General features: G+C 38.0%; 1 protein-coding gene across 8 annotated transcripts in view; it reads left to right on the forward strand.

Annotated features, from left to right (window-relative positions):
* The window catches only part of LOC111872557 (protein alan shepard), a gene marked incomplete at its 5' end in the record, with an annotated part of 44,488 nt that extends 24,775 nt beyond the window's left edge, over nucleotides 1-19,713 (forward strand). For 3 of the 8 annotated variants that reach the window (XM_023866592.2, XM_033754748.1, XM_033754749.1), the window contains 3 exon segments: nucleotides 4,215-4,313; nucleotides 7,424-7,584; nucleotides 11,237-19,713. In XM_023866592.2, the coding sequence (XP_023722360.2) occupies nucleotides 4,215-4,313; nucleotides 7,424-7,573 (249 nt within the window). 8 annotated transcript variants of the gene reach the window in all.
* Nucleotides 19,714-22,548: the final 2,835 nt, after the last annotated feature.

Below are 22,548 nucleotides of genomic sequence, written 5' to 3' on the forward strand. Positions count from 1 at the left end.
TTGTGCGCTTGTGTGGCCCCAGCCTAAAAGAATTCTGTCACCAGCTTATACATTATAATCAGGCTTAAGTATTGTTTATATATTTTTTGTTTCTTTAATTGTTTTTCGGGCAGCTTGTATACATTCTTTACCTGAATATCTTTTATGTATTAAATGATTATAGTTGGAAGGAAATAGAAAGGGTGGAGTGGTTTAACCTTTAAGAGACGGCCATTTAAATTCCGGTAGTGGTAGTGGGACGGAGTTAATTTAAATGCCCACCACTGTAGAGTAATAAAAATTGTAATCATGTTACTCAAAATGCTGTGATTTCTACAATTTTTGTGATAAACGAACGAAATAAACGCTGCTTTTATCTAGAAAGAATATAGAATCAGTTATTGTAATGTACCGATTTTAAAATCTCTTAAAATTTTTACACTGATGCCAAAAATAATTTTTCCCTCAATTTCGAACGTCTGTGCACAAAAATGCATACAGTTCCTGCACAAAACGTTTCTGCAGTCTGAATGCCTGCTGCTGACATCATTTTATAACTATGGCTTACGTGGCAACAGGGGCGGAAGTTTATGCTTGCGTTCCTCATTCTCCAGTTCGTAGCTTCCTTTCGGTATGTGCACGAGTGTGGGCGATGTCTAATCATTCGCAGAAACACTGACTGTATTATCTCGTATACAGAAACAAGAAGTAGTCTGTTTTGAAATATAGCCGAGCAGTGTCAGAACGTTCAAGGCTAGCGTTGTGTTCAGCTGTCCACCATGGCCTCATATTTGGAAGACGCTGGAATTGAGAATCAGCTTACAAATGACACCGATTCAGACTGTTGTACCGATGACTCTGAGAGTTGCGAGGAAGAAAGTGAATCAAAAATTTAAGTTGATGATGAACCATCAACTTCGTCGGCAACCTGGGGACCACCACACCAGCGTGGCAAGAGGAGTGTGAATAATTATTCAGGTGGAGCTGTGGGCAAACTGTGGCAAACAGTTATAGCAGCTGTCGTCAAACCTGGAAATGGACAGATAAACTATTTTTCCATCACCTGGATCTGAACAGTTACAGCGTGTTGTCACACAGAGAATTTCGTCTCGCTCTTGTGCGGAACATGCTGGAAGGGGTCCAGTTCGCCCTCAACGGCCCAGGGGTTGAACCCCTGCCGTTTCATTGGAGATACCTCGATTAGAGGAGCTCAAACCACATCACTGGCGGTTGATTTCGACGAAGAACCATCATCTTGGTCGGCAACCTGGGGACCACCACGACACCAGCATGGCAAGAGAAGTGTGAATAATTATTCAAGTGGAGCTGTGGGCAAACTGTGGCAAACAGTTATAGCATCTGTCATCGAACCTGGAAATGGACAAATAAACTATTTTTCTGTCTCCTGGATCTGAACAGTTACATCCTGTTGTCACAAAGAGAATTTCGTCTCGCTCTTGTGCGGAACATGCTGGAAGGGGTCCACCTCGCCATCAACTGCCCAGGGGTCGAACCCCTGCCGTTTTATCGGAGATATCTCGATTATAGGAGACCAAACCACATCACTGGTCGACTTCCTCTACTTTGCAATTGAGGTGTCGTGTGTGCTTTTCGCGTGGAAAACGAAGAACCGTCCGGACAAATTGCGTGAAGTGCGACGTCGGACACTGGATTTCTGGATGTTTCCAAGATTTCCACACGAAGCCAACAGTCCGTTAGACGACGCAGGTGGGAAGAGAGACAACTTATAAAGCTGGTGACCAAAAATCATGTAAGTAGAAAAATAATTTATAACTTAAAATTAGATTTTAAAAAGCCGGCCGCACGCGTGGACTGCGCGATGACATATGGCGTCATTCATCCCCTTGACTTTATTTTCATGACGCCATATGGAGTCGCTCGGCTCTTAAAGGTTAACTGTAAATCCACAAGAGGGGTGGGGATGCAAGTATGCTAAACTAGCTGAGATGCCAAACAATCAGTTGATTTGGAATGTGGAACATGCGGTGATCCTTGTATTGTATTTATTAACAGACACAGTAACCAATTTCTGACAGAGATTTTACCTGACTTTTGTAGGGGTGTCCAGTTTTCTGTGCCCTATCCTAAGTTCTTGTCCACTTGTGTCAGAACTCTAAACATTTCGACATTGCCAGACTTTAAAAATTTCCACACAAAACATTAAATGTCCAAGACAATGGTATACGTTATTATAGATTCACATTAAAGTTTAATTAATATTGTGATGTGTTGTGCAATGGAGGACACCCCCTCCATCCCCAGTGGTGGCATGGCAGCTCTGGCCATGCTGACGTAGCAGGTGAGTCAGCGCTCCCCCCCCCGCACTGTGACGTGGCACAGCTTCCTGCTGTGACGTTTCACCACTTCCTACTGTGACGTGGCACGCAACGCCTCTGTTGACATGGGCAACAGGCAACAGCGAACGGAATAAAAGCTGGCTGAGAAGTAAGCGAGAGTTACTGTGTGAGCCGGAGCAACACAGTTGGAATCTAGCAGCAGTCGTGGAAAGAAGAACCGGACGCATGTGATAATCAGTGATAGTTTGTGAACTGAGAAGTAATTGGGAGTGTGTAACACAGTGACACTTATATAGCTCCCGTACTGTGAATACGTGTAGACTACTGAAGATAGAGTGAACAGATTATTGCGAATAGGGTTATAAAGTGTGAAATGCCCGAGAGTGAAGAGATTATTGCGAATAGGGTTATAAAGTGTGAAACCACCCAACAGTGTTATAATCAATTGTAGGTACGACTTGTAGTTGTTAAATAAACCAATTAACAATCCGAACGGCGTCTTCAGTAACCCAACACGTTACACTGGTGTCAGAAGTGGGATTGCACTTACACACGTTACCAACAAATTTCAGTGGAAAAAACACGTTACATTTGGTGTCAGAAGTGGGATTGGACTTACACATGTTACCAACAAATTTCAGTGGCAGAAACATGTTACAATATCAAAATACTGATTTTTTTTAATTTAAGGTACCAATAAACATGTATAAATGAAGTTCTCAATCAGAGAATTAATGAAAGTTAATTGAAAAGGGCATGGATTTATTAGTGTTACTGTCGCTGTCATTGCAATGACTGTGGACAAGCCTTATGATAATCCCTCTTCTCCAACCACAGAATTCTGAATTAACCCACATTCTTCAATATGAATAGTATAGGTAACAACAACATTACAATTTTTGTTCATTTTGCACAACACAATAGTATGATGTGACTATGATAATCATTTCCCACAGTTAGTCTTCTGCTTGCTTTGCGCCATTCTGCAGAATATAGAGTTACTGATTTTCCCTGACCTGGAGCCTGTTGTGAGCACCATTTGCTGAGAGACTTGTTCCAGGTGTCAGTCGTGATTCCTGTTATGAGCTGATAGGGAATTTATGGCAGTCTTGCATAACTTTTATTTGGTAATGTTTACTGTTGATTATTTTGTCACCAGTTTTAATGACACATAAAGACATTAATGAAGCAATGTAGCAGGGTTGTAACCTTTCATCCACCCTTTTTGTTGTTTATATGGGCATAATTCTACATGATAGGAATTGAGGAAGCATCTCTTGGAATATGAACATGGTATGGAGTATGTGTAGATGGCAGTATTGTGCTTCAAGATGTTTGTATAAAGATTAAAGAAAATAACAAAGGTATAATTTCCAGATATTTAGTAAGAAAACCAAGGTGGTAGTTTTCAGAGTGTGTGTTTATATGTATATAAATGTAACTTTTCCTCAGTTTTCTGTGCCCTACATTCCTACCATTTATCTGATAGAGAATATCCAAAGATGTTATGAAATGTACTTCATACTTTTACCATCATACATACTGTAGTCACAGCTTAAAAAGGGATGTGCAACCATCACAGTGGAATTTTTGGATGTAAATTGGTTGCTCATTTGGTAGCATTGTTTTTAATTATATGACTACATTTTTATTTCTTAATTTTAATGTTGTTTATATGTCATTTAATGTTTCACTGTATTGTTGACAAGAAAAGCAGCTATAATCCAGAGTGAGTAATAGGCAGTGTTGCTTGTTGTTGACTTTTATTTTCAGACTCTTTTTTTTCCACAATTTGCATGCAATCAGATATCACTGATACAGAATTATGTAATGATAAGTAAGGAGTATGTTCTCTCTTAGCCTTGTACAAGTTTCTAGTAAATAATCATGGTTTGGCATATTTATTGTTTATTTCAGATGATGCCAACATCAGATCCTAGCTCGGTGCAGTACAGCTCTATGATTCCCCAGTTGGCAACACACATGTCTACACTGCAACTTGGCACGACAGGATCTGTAAGCCTTTTCTGTAAAATTCATATTATATTCCCCCTGCCAACTTAACCTGTTTTGAAGAACAGCTTCACCACCTGTTTCCTTAAATTAAATTAAGTTTTTATTTGAAAGTTTTAACCTCTGTGTCTAATCGTCACAGAAGAACCATTGGTTTTGCTGGACAGATGCTTATGGCATCCAGAGTGGGTTCTGCTTGCCACCTTTTTGACACCAACTTTTTGGCTTGCTTATTCTTTGACCCTGAAGCTGGAGGTGACATGTTCCTTCAAAACATCAGCTGACTTGCATCTGACTACACACTGTTATATCCCAGGGGGTTCTGCCAAATTTTGTGTTATCAATCACATTCCAGGATATACAATTCCTTTATTCATGTGATGTGTGACAGTGAACATCTGGAACATTGTGTGAAGAAGGAACAAGGCAGTAGTGGCTGGCTACACATGCCACAAAAGTACAGGTTCTCACAAATTGCATTAAGTAGACTGGCATTGGATCACATAAAGTGAAAGACTTCGCATCGAGGTATACAGCGTGGGACGTTTTCTTAAGAAGACTTCATTTAAAATGGTTTTGCACATAAAGACATTTATATATATGATTGGGTTCCAGAAGCAGTACCATAAGAGTAATTTATTTATGTCTCGTTTGGAACATATCCGGCCTAATGAACAGTTTTAGGGACATTCATCAGATATTGATAAGGTTCTGTTGGATTATGTTCTGCATATACAGAAACAGACGAGAACTAAAGTACGTACTTACATAATTCAAACATAGCAGCATTCAGTAGCACACAGTGAGTGGAAGAAAGGAGTTGGTCAGAATTAGTGGTGACTTTCTGATCACCATCCCCCTAGCCAAGTAGCATGCTAGTAGTCCTTGTGTGCAAGAATGCATGGCTTCATGATACGTGAGTTTTAATAAACTGGTGATCATTAACCCTTTAGTGTGGTCATTTAAATTCTGCTGCCGTGTCTCTCCGACGGTAATATATTCAGCCGACCATTTAAATTTTGCTCGAAAATGATTTATTCATCATTGTTCTTAAATTATATAAGATAGGAACATGAAAGTTTCACTAAAATGATCTTAAAAGGTGGTTTTATAACCTTACCTTATAATATGAGCGCCCGGTATCTCGGCAATGGAAGCAGGTGGTTTAGAATTTGAGCAGTGTATGGTACGGCTTGAAGCATGAAACTTTCACTAAAATGATCTTAAAAGATGGTTTTTATAACCTTACCTTATAATATGAGCACCCGGTATCTCGGCAATGGAAGCAGGTGGTTTAGAATTTGAGCAGTGTATGGTACGCATTGAAGCATTCTTCTATACACAACGCTGTCTCACATTCACCACACCAATACTGCGTGTCTTTCATTTGGCCCTTTTTTCCGTAAACCACACATCTTCTGTGCGGTCTTGCCTTCTTCCCAAAGGGGGAATACAAGGAAATGTCTTTCTGTGAGTTTAGCTTGCCAGATCAGCTGCAGTAAATTCAACCTTTATGTTATCATAACAAGGGGTTGGTGGTTGGTGCTATGCGTTTCATATTCCATCCATTTTGGCTGCAGCAGATGTCATAGGGGTGACCACAGAATTCATGAAGTTATTCTAAGAACCGGCTGGTATGTAGTGCACGAAAGCAGAGCTTAGCTGGCTCAAAAAAATATTTATGGTCATCCCTCGAAAGGCCCACCAAGGTCAGTACGATAAAATGGAGTCAACTGGAAGGAATGAGTTCTTCCCCCCCCACAGGGGGTGACCACAGTGTTCTGTCTTAATTCGTGACGTTATTCTAAGAACTTGCTGCTATGTACTGTGTGAAATCAATGGATCTTGCAAGAATAAACTTCTGGACATCCCTCTTCTAAGAATTCTAATTGAGTGTGTTAGTGTGGCCAGCTCAGGGCAATATGATATTATAAACACAGCACATATCGTCTCTGCTGTTTATAACTTCATAGGAAAGAAAACACGCCATTCATAACAGTTTGAATGAGGAAATCTCTTCCAAGAGCAACAGGATTTTGCTGCAAGACAGGCATATGTAACGATGACTTAACGCAGCTAAAGTCATGTTTCATTATATACTGTTCTTCTGACAACAGGCCAGCGAAAAATCTAACAATCTACAGCAAAACCATCAATTATTATGGGCGTTATAACATAGGTGTGCAGCTGGACGATACATAGACGTCGAACCCCCGCAGATGATTTAAATACCTTGACGAAACATACACGTCAAACCACGCTGAGCGGTTAAGACAGAACACATTACTGTACCTGTGTGGACGCTAAATAGTAATATGGTCAACAAGGAAAACATGCTTTAAATATGAGAAGATGGAATGAGTGCTTCTAGAGTGGTTTGAGGCAGAAAATTTGGGGTGTGATGTTGAGGCAGAAGACCGAAGGCCTTAAAACTAAGTATTAAATGCACATCTCTAAATGGTTGGTGCAATTGATTCAGAAAATTTGCAGGCCTTAACTACAGAACTGAGTGCTTCCATCACTTCAGAGTGAACACTATCTGAAGGATATATTTAATACAAATGAGGGTGGTTTGTTTTCCAATCTACTTCCAGACAAGACTAGTGGTTTTCAGAAGAAGAAAACTGTGTTGGAGGCAGGAGGAGTGAAAATATTACTGCAGTTCCTGACAAGTCTGAAGGCAGAGGATGGCAACAAAAAGCCAGAGTCACAGTAAATATTAATACAATTATTGTGTTTCTGGACATTATAAATCGTCCTGTTTTTATTTAAAATTCACATTTTGGAGACTGGATTTCGTCTCCATATTCAGGTGGAATCTGGTTGGTCGCAATCACTAGAGCTTGACCCTATCATCTGGAGGTAGGACTTAGCTCTATTAATTTGGCCCAGTTGAGTGTTTTAAATAAAAACAGGATGATAGATAATGCCAGAAACACAATCACTGTTTTGCTGATCTACATGGCATTTCAACCCAGAGGGCTGTACACCCCATACTCTTCAAATTGTATGTTGTATGTCAGACATAAAACAGGATGTGCTACACTGAAGAATGAAGTAATAATATGTGTAGTAGCTTTAATGTGTGTACATTTATGTTTCTTTGTTTGCAGTACATTGCAAGCCCCCATCCATACCAGTTCTACCCTGGCCCGGGTGCGTCCATCATCCATGCTGTGCCCATTGCAGACTCTGAACAGACTTCCAATGCTGCCTCACCTGATGACACTTACCAGCCTTACCAAAATCAGCCACCCAAGTAAGCAAGCATGTGGTAAGTAGTAGACAGCTGCATGGGGTACTGTCTATTAGTGGTCATGATTCACATGTTAGAATTTGGAAAATACCTCATTTATCAAGCTTATGTCCCTGGGTAAATTCCAGCAGTTTTTTCATCCCCCACCCCTGATTTTCAGCACCATATGTGTGTCAGTCCAAAAGACCACCTGCATTCAAGACAATACGGGAATTCTCCATATACCATATGTTAACGTCTGTACGATAGTCCTACTGCACCCAACTTGCAACCTCGTTAAATTAGAGATAACACATGTGAATATACAAGAAGAGTTGGTAACATCGTACCCACCAAGGAAGGAACCAGACCAGAGCAACTAGTATACCAACAAAATAACTAATAGATATATGCATATATTTTAATCCTAATTGTAACCTTCCACTAGATATACAGTGATTTAAGTAATTATATGTACATGATTGGACTAAAAAGGAGATAATACCAAGAGTTTTGTTACCAAGCACAATATTACATGTTATATGGTCACATTGAAAATATGAATCCATATTAAAAAAAAAGTTCAGCACCTAAGCACAGACAGTACACCTGATGATACCCAGTAAGGGTCAGAACATGTGTTTCATTTAAGGTTTTTAGATTTTAATGTAAGTAATCTCAAGATTTGTATATTTTTATGAGAAACTGTGTCGATGGATGTAAAGATACTCAATTGTTTGTAGGGCAGTTTGACTACTTACCTTACTCTGTAACCAGCCAAGTGCCAGGTCAAAGTCCCAAGACCCCCCCCCCCCCCNCCAACCCACTTCAAGACAAAGGATGTCATTATGTACTGCCTGATCAGGGCTATCACACATCTCAGTGGTAATGAGAGATGCCTGGGAGCGATCATGGAATGATTTTTATTATTACTGAGGGGAAACTGAGGAGGCTTGGAGGAGAACCTGGTCCAGTGCCATTTCGGCCACCTTGTATGAACCTTGTATATACTTGTATGAAATCACCTGAGATTGAACCTGAGGGTCTGTGGTGAGGAGCAAGTGCCTAACAACCTGCACTATATCATGGCTGCTCTATTCAGTTTGCTGCAGTTAAATCTTAATCTGAGTGTATTACAGCAGCTACATGCAGTGAAATAACTGTCAAAATAATGGATGTACACAATTTGTCACCTTTTTTTTTTTTAAATCCAAATCACCTTTTGCCCAACAACTGTACAGACATTAGTGATGTAAAAAGAAACGCATGCAGAGCATGAAGAAATTGATGAAGGCCTAGATAGTGAGGTTAACCAATCTGCATTAATTGAAGGAAGGAATGTTTCCTCAGTGGGAACCCACCCCAGGGTCTACTGTATGATACACGTCTCTACAGAAGATGTTCTGCGGAACTAATTCAGAAAACATTCGAAGTGGTCTCATTTGAACGTATGTTAAAATCATAGCATCAGTTTTTTATGCATGAAGAATGCAAGGTTTTATTTGAAATGTATTGCATACGTGAGTGAGTATATTGTCACAAATAACAATGTCACGAACTGCAAACTGTAACTTAATTTGATCCATGATGTTTGTTATTTTCATTAAGTAGCATGTCTCAGGGAAGGATAGCTTGAAACAAAAAGTAAGTACAGATACTCCTTGTTATTTGCAAGCTTGAAAATGTGTTTTAATTTCAGTGCACACAACTAATTTACACAGATTCCAATGCAAACTCCTTGGTGGCCAATCAGGAGGCAGGTAGAAGGGGAAGCAGATTGTGTTGGTGGTGGTGGAGGGATGAAGGAGGAGAAGGAAAGATTATATTTGATTTTTCTGACTTTGCCCTCTGCTTTTTTTTTTTTATGGAACACAATTCTCAGAAATTAAATATTGTAAATGAATAAAATGAAGACGAAACCCCTGCATTGTGTAGTACTGTACCTAGAACATAAGTGAAACAGGAGTTGGTACTGCTGGAGTGAGCAGTGCCTTTCAAGTCTGGTACCAAAACATTGAACTACCCAGATTTAATGTGCACAGTATAATGAAAATAATGGCATGGATCAAAATATGCTTACAGAGAGGTTTCCTGTAAATGACAGTTTTACTAAGTGTAACTACCACTAACTAGTCTTTGCAGTAAGGGTTGTAGTCTCTGGGATTGTACTTTATTTTGAATCAGTATTGACCCATAAGATCATGCCCACTAGTAGAACAAGTGACCTGTGCAGCACTAGCTACATTGTTTGGTATCTGCACTGTTGCATTTTGTGAAGAAATATATTACGTCAGTGTAGTTATTTATGTTGGCAAAAGAGAGAAAGAATTGTTGAAACATATTCAGAAAGGAATGTTTGTCCTGGCACTCTAGTATGTAATCAGACTTCAGTAAACCTGAATTCAGTGCATGTGATGGTTTTCACAGTGTGTCTAATGTATCCCAACTTAAAAAAATAGTACTCATCATCTCAGTTAAAAAGATAAGATTTTGCCCAACTAATACAGAGTTTGAGTTCAAATAATTGTATGATAAGAAAACTTTTAGCAAACGTACTCAGTTGGACTGCGCATATGATCATGGATGAGAAATTCTGTCAAAGTATACTTCCCCTTAGGGTCATAAGAAGTCATACTGTGGCATAGGGGTGAGGCTGCATCTGGGACAATATAACTGTTATTGGTTTCTTTTTTGTGGGGTGGCTGCCTGTGGTATGGGCCTCTTTGAATTGCCTTTGGTTTGAAGAGGTACGTAAGGTGTCCAGCTGCATCCTGACACTGGGGGGAAGATCCAGAGAATACCAATTAAATTGCTATCACGCCTTCTTTATTATGTAAGCACCCTCTCTGTAGTACATCTAAAGCCTGGGATGCTCTGCTCACACATGGATCCTCCCATGAATATTCATCTTATAATTTCAAGCTTATACAATAAACGTACATACATACATACAGTATGAACAGTGGCTCTGTCAGCTCTGTCGCCAAAGTGATACCTTGCTCAATGTCTTCCTGCTGGAAGTGAACTGACTTGTAGTTCACTCAGCACACACACTGCATCCCATTTCATTCTTCACATGCATGCTTGCCTCCCCCCCTCCTCCGGGAGGGTTCTAAGCTCAGAATGAGGATAAAACTGCCTTCTCTTTATCACACAAAAACAGTTTTTATGTGTGTTGCATACAGTTGCAAGGGTGGTCATGTCATAGCAGAAACAGGCTGACTCTTTCTTCATTTCTCTGGAAGTAACAAGAACAAGGGACAGGAATTCTCTAAAAGTTTTGACAGATAACCCCCCCTCTCCATATTTGTGCATGTGCGCACACATATATTGTTCGAGGACTCCCCTCCCTCTCCGTGTGCGCGCATGCATCGGTTGGTCAAAGAGGATGATGTAGTTGAACAGTTCTACAGACTTGAATAAATGAAACTCGTTAAGTTATGTGCACCCCATATCCGTGTACTCATTGAATTCGGTTGATCTGTTACACAGACCTGTTTGCTATTGATACCTGAGTACTCCAGAAACCATCTGCTGGATGCTAGAAATTTGCAGAATTTTCAGGCTCTTTCTATTTTATTTTGAGCTGGATTACTATGACATGCCTTATATTTTATGATGCTAGAGAAGTTGGCTGTTTTCAGTTTGAAGGCTGTCGGCAAATAACATGTTTGCTTGCCCTCTGTTTCAGATTTTATTAAGAAAGTTAACAGAAATCCATTTGGGAAATGAATGGAACCATGTCAAGATTTGGGTGAATGTTTTTTTTTTTTTGCTGTGAAGGAAAGATGAGAGATTTCCTGATGAGACATGACCTGAATAAGCCAGTCAGTTTGAAGAATTGTGGGAGAATGAAGAACATGAAGAATTGCCACATCCTGGAAGCAACCCCGGACTTGCCACCATCTGCTAATCAGTGAAACATAATAAACAAATATATATAAGAAAATAGTTTATTATTTTTTTATTGTAGTGTGGAGATATGTTTAGCTATGCTGTCGAGTTTCCAGTTGTATCATATTTTTTTATTATTAATATTAGCTTCTTTTGAATTATAGGAGAGGTTAGAATGGTTGTATGGGAAGTGGATGCCAAGGATTTTCCATGGCATTGTTAGCAAGCGATACTTGCTTATGAACATTGATATATAAAGTACCATTCATGTCAGTAATGTTGCAAGCATTCAGAAGAAACATATCATGGAAGGGCAATACAAATATTCTTCTACTTTTTATGTTAATCAGTGTTAGATTTCATGAATTACTCAATGCTTCTGTACCAGTTATTTGTTTTATACTTTAAAAGAGATTGCCATATATTTTGCTGTTGTCCAATTTTGTTTTTGTCTAATTCAGTAGTACCAATTTAATGAATTTATTGATGTATAATGTTTAATATCAGTTAAACAGGTACTGGGTGCATTGTGTTATGTTGGCACAACTTACAAAATTTACCACATGCCCCAGCAGTTAGTTGCATTGGCAGCATGAACCATCAAAAATGCATATATAACTTTCTGGGAAGTATTCATCTATATGGAAAATTCATAATTTTGATTCATTTCCTGTGGTTAACTTTGTTTCTTAAGTATAACAGATTGAGCTAATCCATGAAGCTTTGAAAAGATTTCTTCTTCATTTCACAGAAAATTGTGAATAGTACTAGATGCCACCTTAAGGAATAACTTAGAGTGGAGTGCCATTTCAAGTCCAGAAGCTGTGGTACTACATACAATGTGATGTAAAATTAATTTTGTTTCCAATTTTTAATATATATATATGCTGCCATCTCTTGAGCTCCTTATTTCTCTAATGTAGAATGTGTGCCATGAAAAAATTCTACACAGAGGAAGGAAGGAAATGTGCCAGAATGAGAGCATGTTCGTAGTAGGATTTATTGCATCTACAATGTGAATGAACTTGTGAAACAGATCGATAGTAGCCCATGGCCGTTTGCTCTGGTGCTTTGTAGCTGTAGCTAAGTTTACTTTTCCCTTGCAGAATAAATACACATGTTTGGTGTTTTGTAGCTAATCATGCCATGGAACATCTTGCAGCCATGTTAGTGGAGTCGAGAAGACTAATTAAAATAGGGTTTGTTAACCCTTAAAAATAACAGAACATAAATGCTGCTCACATCAAAGATTTCTTCCGACATACCTTCCAAAGCTAAAACTCAAACGAGTTAAATTTTATTTTGTACATGTTTTGATTCTTGTCTGTACTGATACATCCTAATATCAGTTCTCTTTCTTCAGTACGGTAGGTAGGAATGCTGATTGTTTTTGTGAGCTAGAGTAATGGTATCACGAGATGTGAATTCTGTGTTTGATTATCAAAATTCTTGGTCACCACGTTGTTTATACCTGTCTAAAAAATGACCGAATTGAGACTTGAATCTGTCATTAACTTTTCACATGTAAAGTAAAGGTAATTAGTCAGAATGCTGGACATTTGTGTAACAAAGCGCTTGCTTGTCTCTGTATTCAGCATGGTTGCTCAGTTGGCAGTCTCTAAAATTCTGTATCCTGAGGACAGAAGATGCAGCAGCTCAGGTCTCCTCAGTCCCAGAATGAAATTGCTGAGTTGCCAGTATTGGCGAGAGACTTGCTGACAGAAGAAAGCAGAACTTGAAGTATGAATGTTGTATGGAGAACTCAGTGACCCATACCTTTTCATTTTCTCACATTCCAATCAAATGGCAAGCATGAACATGTTGCCTTGTAGTAAATTATTTTGTGTTTCATATTTTTCTACGACTTTAACTGTTGTTAGTGCAGGGTTTTTTCCAGTGTTATTTTTTTTATGAAAAATGCCTATATCAACCATGCGTGAAACGAGTTTTTAAACTATTTCGTTCTTTTTTAAAGACATGTTTTTTTTAGATATTGTGCCTTTTCATGATAATTCAAAGACAGGGAAATAATTATATATATTATAAAACACTAATCACGAAGCCAAATTTATCTTCTAGTTGCTAATTGTTTCAGTGTTGTAGCAGTTCAAAAATGTACATTAAGTTGAACTAGAGTTGAGCCTAGTTCTTTATGTGACTAAAGCTGTGGATGGTAATGGAGATATTTCATTATAGCAGATAAACACATTGATCCTGTAGTGAGAGGTTTTGATATTTCCGAATTAACTGAATCATGTTTGTAAAAATTATTCTTAATGGAATTTGCAGTGAGATCTCCATTGATTGGTTACTTACCGAACTTTACTGTGGACTTTTTTTTTTTGAAAGTATAGATTTTTGCATAATTTTGAAGTTAGAAGAAGCATTTAAAGTCGTAAGAAATCGGTATGGATTTCTTAGTGGAAAAGATAGCTTCAGTTAAGGATGGGTGTTCGGATACACTGCTGACATGAAGCAGTGAATGAATGACAAACTGATGATACAGGAACTATTAAGAGAATAGCTTTCAGCCAAAAAACAATGTAAACCAACTGTAGTTAATAGTTAATTGGTTATTGTCTGACAGATACCATCATGCTGTTAAGTCATGAGTGTTTGCTAGAGAATTCGTTAATAATATAAGTAAATATAATTGTTTATCAGTTTTCCCAGAATCTGGTTTCTTGGTTGTGATACCCAGTAGCTCAGATTGTTCCGGTTGTTGCCATTAAGAAATCTGGTTCTGGAGCGATTACTATTACTGAAAGAATCAGGTTTTAGTAGAGGTTAGAGCTAATGTTTCCATAGTGCATGCATCGTATTTACTGTATTGAGAACTGCGGAAAAGATTTTACAGTGTTAAAACTGATGAAGTAAAAATAAGAGATATTTAGTTTATTTTGGTACATCTGAATTCGATGGTGAGATGGTAACTATTTTTTAAGAATCACATTACTGACAGAAAAGAGTCCATATTGAATATTAAATAAAATCGTGTGTTGTATTTACATGAGTATGTGTTTCGTGATCAAGAAGAGGAAGACAGAAAACAAGAGGTACACACTTTTTTTAGGGTTTTGACAACATTTACACAGAGAGACTTGTTTGTTAATTGAGATGATAGAACTTTATTCCGCTCTTCTTGTCTTTAAGGAAAAGCCATATGAACAGACACTTGTGTGCAGCACCATCTCAACAGATTATGATGATTATGACGATGATGATGTGAATTAAATAATAAAACGACTTTCAGTGTTAGTTTCCATATTGTAAGGAAAACGAGGACACAGCTTTACAAAAAAAATCTGAAAGTTGCACCTGATTAATCTAGGTGCAAGGATTAGAATTTAGAGTTAGTTATAAAAAATTGTAGAAATAGTTTGTACTGTAAATGTAGCTGAGTGGAATTTGGATGCTATTGTTGCTTTTCCTTTAGATGTAGATAAGAGTAGGTACATTGGATCATTGGTAGGGTTAGTAGTGTTTTTTTTAATACAAATTCTGACTGAGGTAAAAGAAGGTTGTAGGCTTTTAATGGGGAGAAATGCAAGTTTCACATAATGTTCTAATGTGAAACTACATATGTAGAACTTAGAGGTCAAGGTGATTCTTCATTTTATTGTACAATATTGTGTAAGTTCCCTGGCCTTCTCTTTTGTAATGTGTGTCATTTAAGTTCATGTCAGTAATCTAAGAGAACTAGTTGTCGTGTTTGTCTAGAAGTGTGGTTTAATGTTTTCTGTGTGAAAGAAAAAAAAAAGCAGTCTGTAGTCATATTAGGTGTTAAGTGAATGGCAACAGTGAGTTGCATTAGAATAGAATTTGGTAGTTTATAGCATTGGAGAGGCTGAGTCATAGCGGGTGGCAGGCAGCGATCATAGCGGAGAAGAGAATGAGCCCCAAATATTGGTCAAGTTTAAGTGCCCTTAGTTTTTTTTCTTCATCTCTACCACCTCATAAAGGGAAGTCCTAGTCTTTATGTATCTTTCCAAAATGGATGTAGTTACATGTAGAGATGTTCCTAAGACGATGGATGCTGTTCATTCCGTAGTTTGATATTGATGTTATAACATCCAATGGAAGATAATTTTCTGTTCATTTTATGTTAAGGGAGCCTTCCCAGTTCCGTTTAATTGTTTGTTGGTTTGAGATTGTTTAGTTGTTTCATTGTTTCAGGCAGCATGTTTTAAGGTTTAAGCAAAATGTCAGGATTGGGAAACTACTAATTACATTTTTACTTATTGCCAATAATGTTAATATTGGATTGTCAGATTGATGATGCTCTGCAACAGCATCCATGATGGATCCTGAGAAAATTTGTGAATATAGAAATACACACAGCCATAGCTGTTTGAGTGTCTTTCCACTCTGCAAGAATGCCTGATATGTACGTTTTTGAATTAGCAGATCATTGGATTAGGGACAGGGAACCAAGCCATATGACAAAGTGTAGTAAAGCATATTATTAAAAATTATGATAATAACTAAAAAAGAAAAGTTTATTTTGTTATAAAACTTTTTTGTGAAAATAACGTAGAAGTCTTTTTCTTGTTGTCATGTTAAGAAAGTGTGCTGTGTTTTTGTAGAATGTAGATATTTTTATCTTCTCTCCAAAGAAAGAAAGAAAGAAAGAAAAAGAAGGAAAGGAAAGAAAGGGATGACTAGAATACTGAGCGCCTGTGAACTGATGAGAGGTGGCTCATCTACAGAGCTGAGTTCTGTTTGATTGGGAAGGTAACATTGACTTGGATATGTTCTCCCTTCGTGATGTGCTACTGTCAAGTTCCTTGTAAATATTTGCTAGAATGCTATGTTTCAGCCTCAGCAGTAGTTAGAATTTATGAAAACAAAAAAGTATAAATAACTTAGATATTAAGAAGTGAATCCTTCGAGAGTTTTGGATACATGGACCACAGTTTGGTGCCACAAAGTATCGAGAAGATCTCGGATAGTGTTTAAGCATTCCAGTCTTCCCCACGTCCGAAGATGCACCATCAAGTTAAATTCCATGGCCATGGTTTATGTGACTACAAAATGTTGAACAAAGTTACTCTGAGAAAAACTCTTTGTGAAAGAAGAGAAGAAATACGGAAAGCAACTGAGAATTTTAAAATCCGAGGTTAAATTTGTAATGAAAGTTGTTTGAGAACGGGGATTTGTGTTTGTGTTGCTATTGGGTTTGAAATGTCATGGATGCTAAAGTGGAATGGTGTAGTGCATATTCAAGTGTATGGAGTTTCTTGTTGGTTAATTTTAATCGCCATCTAATAGTATAGCGTCTTCTGTTAAAATATTCCAATATCTTATTGAGTGATATTTTATTGCAGAATCCTGAAAGTTGAAGTTATTTGTTGAATTGCTGGAAGGAGAGTCCCACTTTGCAGGGAAGACATCCTGAGAACATACATCTGCATATTCAGTTGGAAGTACGGTTAAAGTGCATGGCTTTGTATACTTGTTGGATGTATAGGATGCGCTGGATGTTATAAAAATAATGGTATATGTTTAGTAGTCACATTCAGGATATGGAATACTGGATACATGATGACTTTGCAAAATATAGTTGTCTGATTGAACATATTTTGTCCTTACAGAAAATGTGTGTTTATTTTTGTAACAGTATTTAGTTTGGTTAATAGCCCTCATAGTACTCTAGTTTTTTAGTGACTTTCAGCGCATTTGGAAGGGCCAACAGCTAAAGGATATTTCTGTAATGCATATATTACTGTCTTCGATTTTTTCATTCATATAACAGGATCAACAGTGTTGGGTTTCTTTGACGGATAATGTGCTGTGATTGGCAGCAGATTACTGGAGCTGCTATTTGTAATATTCCAAAGACTTTCCTTTCCTTGTTCCCCAGGGTTTTTGTAATTGTATTATATTAGTGTAGCAGATTACATTACATTATGTTATAAATTAGACTAGTTCTCTTCATCAGCCTTTTCTATAATCTTTCATAGTGTCATGACTGTAATTTATGTTATAGTTGTGGTGACTGACCTGCTACACCTCCAGGCCATCGTAACGGAAGTCTTGATTTTGCTGTTATGTAGTGAGGCAAGTCAACATGGATAGGGGTGCGTGTGTGGGAATTCAGTAGTACATTATATAAAACCACATGACATACTGGTCGGAAGCAGTGTAGGTGATATTATGACAGAAGACATACAGCTGGGAAGTACCATATCATTATCATGGTGATTTTCAGTCCATGAATGAATTGTTGGTGATAGTTAATGTTTCTTTCCTTTGCTGTGCAAATAATACTTCCAGTTTGTGTTTGTATATTCAAACATGTTCAAAATTTCGGTTGCCAAGTTTTCTTTTTATTTTACCATACCATACCATTTCATCATAAGACATGATTCAGCTCATGTTGTTTCTAATGAAGGAGTAATAATCATTGAATAGGAGATCTTAATGTTATCTAGAGTATATTATAAACTGTGTTGGTATAGGGTAGCTGCGGTGGGTGTTTAGGTTCTCATCATCTTGATTGAGTATAACTTGTTAGCATCAAATCGTGCAGTTCCAAGTTCTGATTACATCTAGGCCTGTGGTAGAAGTACTGGTATATCACATTAAGTAATACATATGCCTTCAGATTCCAAGCACAGTTCTCCATCACCCATGGAAGTGCCTCATTGGAGAATGTTTATGTGATAAGATTGATTCTATTTTCACATAACTTCGTGTACTATACCGTTTTTTATTACAGCCTATGAAGAAACTTTCCCCCATATTTAAATAGCTTAATGAATGGAAGTACTTTATCACCTAAAGATGTTTTGTGGTAACTGTTGTTCATGATTTAGGAATCATAGCTTCTACACAGAGTGATTGATTGTGTTTAGCCTGTAGTATTGAATGGTTGCCAACCCTGCCTGACCAGGGATTTGAGATTAGATTGGAATTAGCAGTTGCACTTCTGACTGGCCCTGTGCAGAGCATCCATCTCTTCCTGTTAATAAAGACACTAGAGGAGACTGCTGTCCCATTGGCACGCTGCAACACTGTGCATTCATTTTGAAGTGTAAAATACTATAAACTGTTCTAAATTATTTTTAAAATACCATGCCGTGATTATTTTGTTGTGTGCACATGTGGGTTTTGGTAAAAATTTTGTGTTTATGTAGCTGTTGATGATGGCAGGCAGTTGGGCCGAAACGTAGTGTTCCACTAAATAGGAAGAGATGAGTGTTTGCTTTTGATATATTGATGAAATTGCACAGGGAAGGTGAGAAGTGTGAGTGCTGAATTGTGCAAGAGATGATAACATACGAAGAATTTGTTGTGTGGTTGGTAAGGCTTTTGATGCAGATGGTTTGAAGTTGTAGCTAAACCACAACTAGTGTGAGATGTAGATAACTGATTGAGGTGTTTTACTACTGTATTTAGATTAAGATCTAAAAGTTTGTGACAGAGGTACATTAATACAATTGTTGTGTTTCTGGGCATTATATATCAACCTGTTTGTATTTGAAACAACATTTTTGAGGCTGGATTCCATCTCCATCTTCAGGTAAAACGTACTCATTTGGGCCCTGTTGATAGAGCTGGTCCCTATCTTGGGAGATGGAGGCCAGAATCAAGTCTCTGAAACATTGTGCTTTAAATAAAAACTGGAAGATGGATATTGTTGAGAAACATGTATTTGTGTATTTAGATTATAGAACTTTGTTAGCTCAACATTCATTTGTTTAAAGGGCAAGAAACTCTGTATGCTTGAATATTGCACGAATAGTTTTAGCCTCATCTAGATAACTGTTTAACTGCACTTCCAGTATCAACACATGAAGAGCGTCTTCCTTCAAGGAATTTGATTGCTAATGCTATGAATGTAGACTGTTGTGGCACATAAAATTATTGTGATGATTGATTGGTCAGTAGATTAATCTGATCATGTCAGTTAGACCTCCATGTAAGAGGTAAGGATGGGAATTGTATGTATAATTCACATTTGGAACCTTCACACTTTTCAGTCCTGTGACTGCAACAGTGATAACCAGTGCTCAAGACTTAAGAGACATTCCTTTGACAGTACATAACCGAAGGAAAAGTTGGAAATAAACAGTTGTTCAGATGTGGGCGTTAGTTAATATGTTGTGTGACTGGATAAGAGATGAGGATGTTTAAAGAGAATTAAAAACATGAAAAAAGTGTATGATTTTTTTTATCAGTTGGTTTCAAAAAATAAAGATGAGGGCACAAATTTTGTTGCTAGTAGGGTTCCCTCTTTTGATCAATAAAGATCCCTACATTGGGAAGAAATGTGTCTAGATTTTTATAAAATCCTGCAGTTGTGGAAGTATGTGCTTTTTACTTTAAAACAGGCTGTATGTACTTCAAGCTGGTTGAACGCTATGTTTCTGCGCATACAGATGCATCTGGTGCTGTGTAGTCAGTAATAAGCAATTCACTTACCTGCTTTTTATTTGTAGAAATATCCACCTGATGTACGTTAATTAACCAAAACGTGTGGTTCTAAAGAAGTAAATAACTGATAAATAATGCGTTTGTCTATTCATGTTGTGCAGATGGTTGGAAAACAGGCTACTACCACTCAACCAAGGAGATACATCTTAACTGCCATATTAATATAGTGTGTCCCTGGGGGAGAAGGGGAATGCATAGATGATTTGGTGGGGAAAGCCAGAAGGAAGGAGACCACTAGAAAGACCAAGACATAGGTGGATTGATAATACAGTGTGTATGGATGAAAGGTATCCAAAATGATATATCTCAGAAAGCATTTATTATACACATTTATGGGTTACACCATACTTAGTTATGGAGCTGAGCCCTTCTTAAGGAGGAGCCAAATCTGCAGCTACTCAAGAACTTCCCAGCATTTTATGGAACCTGAAGGTCCATTACCATGTTCACCGGTCGATATCCTGAGCCAGATCAATCCAATCCATACCATACCATCCCATCCTATCTCTGTAAGATGCATTTTAATATTGTCCACCCACCTATGCCTTAGTCTTCCCAGTGGTCTATTTCCTTCTGGCTTTCTCACCAATATCCCATGAGCCTTCCTTTTCGCCCCCATTCATGCTACATACCCTGCACACCTCATCCTCCTTGACATAATCATTCTAATTATACTTGGAGATGAGTACAAGTTATGAAGCTCGAGACCAAGTTTCACACCCATACAGAACAGCAGGCAAAATTATAGTTTTCTGTATTCTCATTTTTATGTTTTTGTACAGCAGATGAGAAGACGAAAGGTTCTGGACTGAATGGTAGCAAGCATTACCCGAGTTCAATCTCCTTTTAATTTCCTCCTGAAACAGGTTTTGATTTGTTATCGTTCCCAAATATCTGAACTTTGCCAAATTTCCAAAACACCTGTTTTCTATCGTGTCATGATTTTGCCCTGCGTTTTGGTGACGAGACAGCAACATATACTTAGTTTTGTCCAGGGACCATGCCATAGCTGAAGGGGCTAGTTGCTGGCTTCCCACCGCGGCATCCCGGGTTCGATCCCGGGTCTGGTCAGGTGGGATTTCTGGTAGACAAAGTGGCGCTGGGTCAGGTTTTCTCAGTGTACTTCGGTTTCCCCTGCCAATATTCATTCCACCAATTGCTCCACAATCACCCTCACTTATCATCTGGGGCTGGTACAATAAGCCAGAAGTGGCCTCAGTACAAGGGACTTAGTCCCACCCCACTAGCAATAAAAAAATAATAGTTTTCTCTATGTTTACTTCTAGACCAACCTCCTTACTTGCGTCAATTAAAGTTTGTGTGTTTTTCTGTATGGTATCTGTATTATCACCCAGTAGATTCACATCATCGGCATAGGTCAACAGCTGATGTATCCCATTTCATTTCAGTCCCACCTGGTTTTCCTGGACCTTCCTAATGGCATATTCTAAAGTTGAAAAGGAGTGGCGATAAAGCATCTTGTCTTAGACCATTCTGGATAGGAAATTTATCAGACAAATGTTTATCTATACGGACATTACTATAAGTTTCGTTTAAACATTTTAATCATCATAACTAGTCTCATGGGTATCCCAAACTCTTATCAGAATATTGTACAATACTTCCCTCCTAACTGAATCATAGGCTTTCTTGAAGTCTACGAATAGCTGATGTACTGTCATCATACTTCCATTTTTTCTCCAATATCTTACGAATGCAAAAGATCTAATCTGTAGGTGATCTGTTACATCGAAACCCACACTGATGATCCCCAATAATTTCATCTAAATATGGACTTAACCTTGAGAGAAGAATATTGGATAAAATTTTGTACGCAGTTGATAGCAGTGATGTCCCCCGATAATTACTACCGTCAGATTTATCACCCTTGTGAACTGGTACAATAATATACTCCTTCCACTGATCAGGCAGTTTTACCTTATGCCACACAGAAGTAATTAGCTTATGGATCTTGGAACGTAATATTTCACTTCCTGGTTGAATAATTTCTGCCAGAATTTGTTCACTGCCTGGCGATTTATATCTTTTCAATTTTGCAATAGCACTTTCAACCTTAAAAGGGCTAGGATCAGCTATTAACGGCTCAGCTGTGTGCATTTCTATCTGCCTAACATCACTGACCTTATGTACATTCAATAAGAGAGAAGTAGTTCTTCAGCATATTCAAAATGTTATGGGAATCTGCAAGCAGATCGGCATTCTCATCCTTTACTAAGTTACTTCTAGGTTGGTAACCCCCTCTTAAAGTCATTTAGTCCTATGTACAGGTCTCCAATGTTCTTGTTCTTACTGTTCATTGTAAGCTCATCAAGTTTTGTTTTCAAATATTCCCTCTTTTTCTTCCCGAAATCCCTGCTGGTTCTGCATCTTATAATGTTCAGAATATCCCTATTTATTTCGCTTGGATCCTGTAACCATTGCAATTTGGCTTGTTTTCTGTGGTCTAGTAATTTTGAGCATCCTTCATCAAACTATGGCTTATGCTTCTTCAGTTCATAATAAGCTAGACTCTCCTTGGCAGAAATTTTGATATTCTCCCTAATAGTTCCCAAGCTTTATTAACATTCACCTCAGAGTCCAAGTTTTCCAAAGCAGTGAACCTATTTGAGATTTCAGCACGATACTGCTCTTTACCCTCTACCTCATTTA

Source organism: Cryptotermes secundus, unplaced genomic scaffold, assembly GCF_002891405.2.
Source record: "Cryptotermes secundus unplaced genomic scaffold, Csec_1.0 scaffold1038, whole genome shotgun sequence".
Classification (NCBI taxonomy): Eukaryota; Metazoa; Arthropoda; class Insecta; order Blattodea; family Kalotermitidae; genus Cryptotermes; species Cryptotermes secundus.